Below are 8,477 nucleotides of genomic sequence, written 5' to 3'. Positions count from 1 at the left end.
TGAGCCTATAAAGTGAAACTGCGCATGACAAAGCGAGGGATGTTTCCTTGAATTTCTCTGTTGAGTTTTTAGGCCTGTGGACTGTTAGCAAAGATGACGGGAAAACGCTGGGGCAAATGCTAACAGAGCAATGCATGTGAAATTATTAGTTAGGAACACAGAAACAATTAACTCAGGACAAAATAACCGGTTTATCTTCACAGGAACAATTCAAGCAGGTGCAGCCACGAAAAATACTAGCACGGGTTGTGGATGTTGCCTGGAGGAAAGGAAATACTGGATAGCTGGAAGGTGCCATAAATGATCAAATGGCCACCAGGGCCTGGCCTGTCCCTTGCCAGGTAAGGTAGCTGTGGGAGACCTGGAGGCAGTGCTGAGAGGCCAGAGCGATACATCCTGACACCTTTCTCCTCCAGTATTTCCCCTCACCCATGGCTGGCGGTGGGTGCAGGTTTGAGTGTGCAAGGAGGGGAGGCCGAGCCCCCATGCCTGCCGCGGGGCCTGCTTGCACCCTGTGGGCTCCTCGGGGCAGACAGAGGATTGCAGATAGGGGTACAGAGGGCTCGCAGAGACCAGCGTGCCTTTAGGGAGGTTTCCTGCACTGTTAAGTAGGAAACCTGCCGCGGCCGCGAGGGACCCATCGATCCGGGCGCGGGTCTCGAACCCGGGTCCCCAGCGCCGCCTCACCCCTGCGCCGCCGCCTCCCGCCCCCTTCCCCGCCCTCCGGCTCTAGGGCGGCCGCCGCCCGCGAGCATGTGCAGAAGGCCGGGCGGCATCCTGCCGAGCCCTCGGCTTGGCACAGGCGGGGGCGGGGGCCGTGGCCGCGGCCGAGCCATCGGTGGCGGAGCCTGACGCCCCGGAGCAGCCTCCCGCCTCGCCCCCCGCCGCGGTGGTCGCCATGAGCGAGCAGAGGGTGAGTCCCGGCACCACCGCCCTCAGGGCGACGGGGAGGGGAGGAGAGGGGGCTCTGGGGGTCCTGTCACGGGCGGGTGGGGGGGGGGGGGTATAAGAAGTGCAGGAGATCAAATGCGTAGAGGCTGGGGAAGCAAAGTCTTTTTTTTTTGTTTTTTTTTTTTTTTTTAATAAAATAAATTTTGCTTTTCTGAAGCGAAACTGGTGTAATTGGTTTGTAATTGGCGTGCTTTTTGGCTTCGATGAGGCCCCCCCCCCGGCTGCCTCAACAGGTGCTGTGCGGCGCCGGGTGCTGGCTGCCGGGGGAGCGGGAGGTGGTCTGGCTGCTGCTCTCCTGGCACGGCTGCGAGGCACCACATGATGCAGGGCTCCATCTCCTTTTTCATACCCTTTCATGTGCCCATCAGCACGCCGTTGCTTTGCAGGTGCCACGTCCACGTCCGCTCTCTGTAAAGAGGGTGTTAGGTTCAGACAACAAGCGACGGGCGTAAAGCTGAAGCACGGTGGGTATTAGTGGTTGGAAAGCACATGCTAGCAGTTGAAAGCTGGCCTTCTGTTCTGGTGGGTTGGGTGTTGGTGGTGTATTGAATTAAAGCAGCAAGGTAGTTGGGAGGCTGCAGGGGTGGCCTCTGTGAGGAAAGACCTGAGCTGGCCTCCTGTGAGATAGAGACGGTGCCAGCCGGCTCCAAAATGGGCCTGCTGCTGGCAAAAGCTGAGCCCGCCAGCGATGTTGATGGTGCCTCTGTGATAACGTTACTTAAGAAAAGTCAGAAAATGCTCTGCAGTAGCTGTCGTGGGAGAAAGGAGTGAGAAAATGTGAGGGAAGCAGCCCTGCAGCCCCCCAGGTGAGTGCAGCAGGAGGTGCTGCAGGCAGGCAGCAGCAGTTCCCCAGCGGCCTGTGGAGAGGCCCCTGGTGGAGCAGGCTGTGGGGAGGATGGTGTTTCCTTTTTTCCTTAGTTTAATTTTCACTTTTTTTTTTTTCCCTTTTATTTGTCACTTTCCTAATCTGTCACTAACTGGCAATAAATTCATAGGATCATAGGAGGGTTTGGGTTGGAAGGGACCATAAAAATCTTCCAACTCCAACCCCCTGCAATAGGCAGGGATGCCACCCACTAGGATGCCAGGGTGCCCAAAGCCCCATCCAGCCTGGCCTTGAACATTTCCAGGGATGGGGCAGCCATAGCTTCTCTGGGCAACCTGTTCCAGTGCCTCACCACCCTCACAGCAAAGGATTTTTTCCTAAAGTCTAGTTTAAACGTACCCTTTTTTTAGTTTAAAGCCATTACTCTTTGTCCTATCCCTACAACCCCTGACGAAGAGTCCCTCCCATGCTTTCTTGTAGGCCTCCTTCAGGAAAGAAATATTGTGTGCTGTTGGTGGGTATTTTTAGGCCTCTTTCGTCTGTGTTTGCAGAAAACATCTTAATTTTGTTCAAGTTCGATCAAACCTGGTATAATTTTTGTTTGGAGAAACGTGTGTCTGGCTGAAAAAGATCCATACTCACTGGTCAGTTTTCCTTTAGGTGTGGTGAAAACCTTGTTTGACAGTTATCTTAGAGCTGCTGCTGTGTATGTCAGATCGGCTGTGCAAAGGCTTCACAAGCACTCTTCAGATCTTTTCCTTTAGTCATACACAGCTATAAAAACCCAAAGCATGGTCCAGTACCATGTACAAGAAGACTATTTTTTTTTTCCACATGGTAGAACTGAGTAAGCCCTAAAATCCTGCTTGAAAGAGGATTGGGAGTTTTCTTGTTCATCCAAATTGACAGTTATGTTTATAGGATCTAAGGCTTAACTGTGGGCTGACATGCAAAAACAATTGCTTCTGGTCAGTACTGAAGGCAGAAGCAGCTGGCTGGATGATGGCATCTCATCTGGCAGCCTGTGTACAAAGGTGTCTTTAAATATGTTCTGTTTGAACCAAACAGTGAACAGATTCTGTGAGGAAGTGATAAAGGCTTACTGTACTGAGCATTTCTGAAAGAAGCCAGTCTGGCCTTGCTTCTTCTCCTTACAGTCCTAATTCCAGTCATTGCTAGCAGTCGCCTTGTGTCTTTTACAACATGCATTGTGGAAGTGCTGTGTAAAGCAGTAGAATTGCATTTTTCCTCTGCTAGAGGTTCGATACAGAGCATGACACTGCAAAAAGGCAATGGGACAGGGTAATGGTAAGCACATTGTAGAGAGTCCTTTGAGAAATGCTGAGGAAGGGAAGAATAAAACAGGAAAAAAACACACAGCCTTAGGACTGTTGGAGAAGTTCCTTGTAAGGCAGGTCGCACATCTAAGTGGGTGCTATGAAAGAATAAAACATCCTTTCTGCTTTTTAGCAAACTAGCTCAGTAGTAAATGGTTATTAAGAAATTGCTCGTGGGAGGGGGTGGGGACGAACCTCTGCGACATCTTTTGGGTAGTCTAGGTGTTCACGAGGTGTGCTTATTAGCTCCCTGTCTGCCTTGATTTCCTGTATGTTGTCCTGTTACAATGCTAAGCTTGGCAACTTGAAACTCAGTCCAACTGATTAATTTCAATTAAGATAGCTTCATTTTCTTAAGAAGCCGCATAAATCCAGCATTTTAGATTCAGATCTGTTTCTAGAACTTACACGTTCAGTATTCCAATCTGTTCAGAACTTGAACTGTAGAATTAGACTTAATTTTAAGTACCAAGCATTGATTTGTTTTTGTCGCATTCTTTGAATGAGTGACTTCTTAGTAAAATTAAATTTGTTAGACTGTTTAATTAAAAAAACTGTTGTGATATCCCTAACAATTTTGCATGTTGAGTGCATATTTTGTAAGCTTAATCTACTTCTTTTTAAGTGGCTGGAGGTAGTATACAACAGATATGAAATCTTGTTTCTCTTTCCCAGGTAGCAGTACACTTCTGTCTTTGAGGCTGTTCTCAGTTGGACAATACAAAGTGTTTACCAAAGGATTTTACAACTTGCGGAATAAGTTTAAAAATCACTCTTAGTTGTACTCCACAGGTCACAGAATCACAGAATCAAAGGGGTTGGAAGGGACCTTGAAAGACCATCGGGTCTATCCCACCTGCCAAAGCAGGTTCCTTAGAGCAGGCTGCCCAGGTAGGCGTCCAGACAGGCCTTGAATATCTCCAGAGAAGGAGACTCCACAACCTGCCTGGGCAGCCTGTCCCAGTGCTCTGTCACCCTCACCATGAAGAAGTTCTTTCGCATGTTGGTACGGAACTTCCTGTGCTCCATCTTGTGGCCATTGCCGCTTGTCCTGTCCCCACAAACCACTGGAAAGAGGTTGGCCAAATCCCTCTGTCTCCCACCCCTCAGGTATTTATACACATTGATGAGATCCCCTCTCAGTCTTCTTTTCTTCAGGCTGAACAGACCCAGGTCTCTCAGCCTTTCCTACTTCCTGAGTTGAGCCCACTCAGACGCTCCCGAACCACTCCCTTGTCAGCAAGGGGGGAGACCTCCACTTCCCGGACCCTTTCTCCTCCCTCCAGGGTCGAGGAGTCCCGGGGGGGTAGAGTCCTTCAAGCAAAGACTGAAGCAAAGAAAGCATGCAGTATCTCCGCATTCTCGGTGTCTCCCGTTACCACGACACCTGCCTCGTTCAGCAAGGGACCTTCTGCAGCACTAATTCTATCATCAGAGTGTGGTGACAGTAGCTGGTCTGGTTGATTAGATGACTTGGGAATTTCAGTAATATGGGTAGCAAAACGTAAAATAGTATACTGCAGAATAAAGTCTTGAATTTTCTCAAACGAACAACTGAAGATCTTTAATTTGGTAGAACACGTAGATCTTTGATACTCTTTTTAACGACGTATATCTTGTGATCTCTTGTCAGAAGAGTTGAATCTGCCACAACTAGAACATGTGTTACGAATTTCCATATGTGTTGAAATGGTGACGACCGATGTCCTTTTGCAACTTCTTATTTGTTTTTGTAATTCTAGGAGGATCTGCAAAGGATTGTCTCTACTCTAGCGAACAAAAAGGATGAAATTTTCAACTTTATTGACATACTGAAACAAACGATAAGAAACGTACAGGTATTTATGTTAAGATTCATAGGCTGTACCTCAGAAAGGACCAGTTTTCCAGTTTTGTCAGCTGTAAAGTGGTTGTGTACTGTATAAGGAATGGGCTATGAGAATCAAACTTAAACTATAACTTTGTGTTGGAACCACATAGGAAAACACGTTACTTTTGAAGTGGAAGGTATAATGGTACCTCCATTTGAAAGGTATAGTGTTTTTGGTTTTCTGGAAAAACAAACAAACAAAAACCACTACTTTGGGGGGTTTGATTTGTTTGGAAGAGAAAATCTGTTTCTGATGCGTGACCTCAAACTCCTGTTATTTACAGGTAGTCTGTTCTTTCAGACATCTGTTTGGCAGATTGGATAATGAGAACATCTAGATACTTCAGGGAAATTATTTGCTCTTTCCCTTTTTAGTAGTTGCAAATTATTGGGCTTAAGTCAACAGTTAGATCTGTTTTAGGGCATTTTGCTCTAGGTTCAGTTTTCTGCAGCCTGTCAATAAGCAATAAGTTGTTTCTTGTTAGAGCTGAGCCGATTTAATTGCTGAAATGGAAGTACTCCAGCAGATTTTTAATCTCCTTTAAATGCAGTTTATAGTTTTGCAGGAAGTTATTTTATATGAAACTGGATATCTGCCTCTTTAAAAGCATCAGGTAGCTACGATATAATTGCAAGAGGGAAACGAAGGCCTTTTAGCATGGAACAAAGTTGCCATATAACTTGGTTCTGTGCAGGTTTCTGAGTATCACAGAAGTTTTCATGGATTTCTGCTAGTGCCCTGATGTTATGTCTGCTTAGGAGATATCTATTGTTCTTAGTGTTTTCTCCTCTTTGCTAAAGTGAGGAGCAATAACAAGGTATATAGTGGTCTTGGCAAAGTGTATTTGGGTGAGCAATGTGATTTTCTGCCTAAAAGGCTAGTCTGCATGGTTTCCAGTAAAAATTGCAACAGTCTTCAATTCTCTTTTTAGGTAAACTCTTCTAATGTGTTCCATGAGTTGGATAAAGAATTTGATGCTCTGCATTCAGTGCTGGATGAGATGAAGGAGAGTATGGCCAACACTATTCAGCAAGAAAGGACTGAAAAAATTCAAGCTCTGAATGTAACTATAAAATTTCTTTTATCTAGTTGCAAAAATTTTCAGATGTAGTTTTAAATTGCTATTTTAAGTCTTAACTTGAAAATGAGGCTATGGTAGTCTTGCAAGAAATACAGTAACTACAAGGTAAATGTCTTCTTTCGTGTAATTGCATCTCTGGTCTCTTCTAGGATTCTTCACGATCTCTAGTACGTTTATGTTCTGGACATAGTTATATTGATAGAAAGTGGTACAACCTATAACTTACAGATGGAGAAGGACTTAGTTATGTTTGCTGCCATCATAGCATGGTTTGGGTTGGAAAGGACCTTAAAGGCCATCTAATTCCAACCCCCTCCCATGGGCAGGGACCTCTCCCACCAGACCAGGTTGCCCAAAGCCCCATCCAGCCTGGTGTTGAGTACCTCCAGGGATGGGGCATCCACAGCTTCTCAGGTAACTCGTTCCAGTGCCTCATCACCCTCTGAGTGAAGAATTTCTTCCTTATATCTAATCCAAATCTACCCTCTTTTAGCCATTACCCTTTGTGCTATCGGTACACCCCCTGACAAAGCGTCCCTCCCCAGCTTTCCCATAGGCCCATTTTAGGTACTGGAAGGCCGCTGTAGGGTCTGCCTGGAGCCTTCTCTTTTCCAGGCTGAACAACCCCAACTCCCTCAGCCTGTCTTCATAGGAGAGCTGCTCCAGACCCTTCATCATCTCTGTGGCCTCCTCTGGACTCATTCTAACAGGTCCATGTCCTTCTTGTGCTGGGGGCCCCAGAGCTGACAGCGCTCCAGGTGGGGTCTCAGGAGAGCAGAGCAGAGGGGGACAATCACCTCCCCAGCCCTGCTGGCCACGCTGCTTTTGGTGCAGCCAGGGTACGGTTGGCTTTCTGGGCTGCAAGCGCACAGTGCTGCCTCATGGTGAGCTTCTCATCAACCACCACCCCCAGGTCCCTCTCCTCTGGGCTGCTCCCAATCCATTCTCTGCCCAGCCTCTATTTGTGCTTGGGATCGCCTTGACTGCGATGCAGGACCTTGCACTTGCACTTAGTCTTGTTGAACCTCATGATGTTCACACAGGCCCAGCTCTTAAGCCTGTTCAGGTCCATTTTTTATTCAGAAAATTTACCTTCACTTAGCCAGACAGTTTAAAGAAACTTGAGGAACTGTTTCTTAAAACAAATTCCACAGGATTCCTTATAAGGTTTGCTTTATCCTCATACCATAGACTTGGTGGTGTAAATCATTTCAAAATGGGTACACCATATAAGTTTTACTTTCCTGCCTCCATTTTTGTATTTCTGCTTTAAGTCCTTCAGAAGAATCTCAACAGACATAGGTCTGCACACATCGATGAATACCTGAATTTTAAATATTTATTGAGAAGCACTTATTCTTTAAATAAGTTATAGAAGAATTTCATCTGTGGCTTGTATCAATTATTTTATGTTCTAGTGAAGCAAAACTGAAGTTAGTCTTGCAAATAATCGTTCAGGAGGGGAAAATTATTTTAGTAGTTACTCTTATGATTGTCTGACTTGACTGCTGAGAAGTGTTCTGTTAATTTTGTTAATATCTGTTAGTTTTCTGGTGGTTAATCTAATTTGATCAAACAGGGTGTGGTTTAGCCACATTCTGAGGGCTCATCAGTGCTGTACAGTAGTACCATGAATCGCTGCCTGGTATCCGTGTTAAACATGAGAGCTGCTATTTAAATCAGGCACGGATGAAGACGATCGGAACGTTGCAGATCACTGATGTCATGAAGTCCTCTACTCATCTTTCAGCTGAGGCTGTTCTCTGACTGCAGGCATAAGGGATATTTTCTCTGCTTGATGACAGATCAAGCTTCCTCTGTAACCAAGGCACTGCAAGAGTGCTTTTCGTAACAGTCAATCTACCACTCTAACAGAGGAAGACTTGTGCTGAATGTATCAATCCAAACCATTACCTTTTGTTTGGAACTGAAAACTTATGTATGAGGAAGTCAAAGAGCTTCAGTAAGGTCTACAATTCCTGTTTAAAGGAATTGACTTGCTTAATTTGTCTCCTTGAAGTGCTTATACTCTAATTCTGTAGCTGATTAGGTAGATGCCTTTGAGAATAAGCTGTAACTTGAATTACTTTGCGTAATATCACAGAATTTCTAGGTTGGAAGAGACCTCAAGATCATCGAGTCCAACCTCGATGATAATAGTTTAAATGACTTAGGATTTACTTGTTAGGTTGGTCCTTTACAAATAATTTCCTTGGAAGTTAATGCTGGAAAACAGAAATCCTTCTTTGCCCTTGCTTTGAAAGTACTTTTTTTTTTTTTTTAATTTTATGGCTGTGTATTTTAATGACACTGAAGTACTTATTTTTAGTTCTCAAATAGTGATGTATATGTGAACTGGTCATATAAGCACCCAGTTACTGTGTCACTTCTGCAAAGCTGTTTGGAAATGC

At 45.4% G+C, this 8,477-nt stretch overlaps 1 protein-coding gene across 5 annotated transcripts in view; it reads left to right on the top strand.

Moving 5' to 3' along the window:
• Nucleotides 1–776: 776 nt before the first annotated feature.
• FSD1L (fibronectin type III and SPRY domain containing 1 like) overlaps nucleotides 777–8,477 on the top strand; it is a 30,570-nt gene continuing 22,869 nt past the window's right edge. For 4 of the 5 annotated variants that reach the window (XM_084504945.1, XM_084504944.1, XM_084504943.1 and 1 more), the window contains exons 1-3: nucleotides 777–913; nucleotides 4,857–4,952; nucleotides 5,917–6,048. In XM_084504945.1, coding sequence (XP_084361071.1) covers nucleotides 899–913; nucleotides 4,857–4,952; nucleotides 5,917–6,048 — 243 coding nt within the window. In that variant the 5' untranslated portion in view covers nucleotides 777–898. Of the gene's footprint in view, nucleotides 914–1,337; nucleotides 1,416–4,856; nucleotides 4,953–5,916; nucleotides 6,049–8,477 lie in introns of all 5 variants that reach the window. The other variant, XM_084504946.1, reaches the window with a different exon arrangement.

The sequence above is a fragment of the Aythya ferina genome, assembly GCF_964211825.1.
Source record: "Aythya ferina genome assembly, chromosome: Z".
NCBI lineage: Eukaryota > Metazoa > Chordata > Aves > Anseriformes > Anatidae > Aythya > Aythya ferina.
This window is presented reverse-complemented; position numbering and strand designations above follow the sequence as displayed.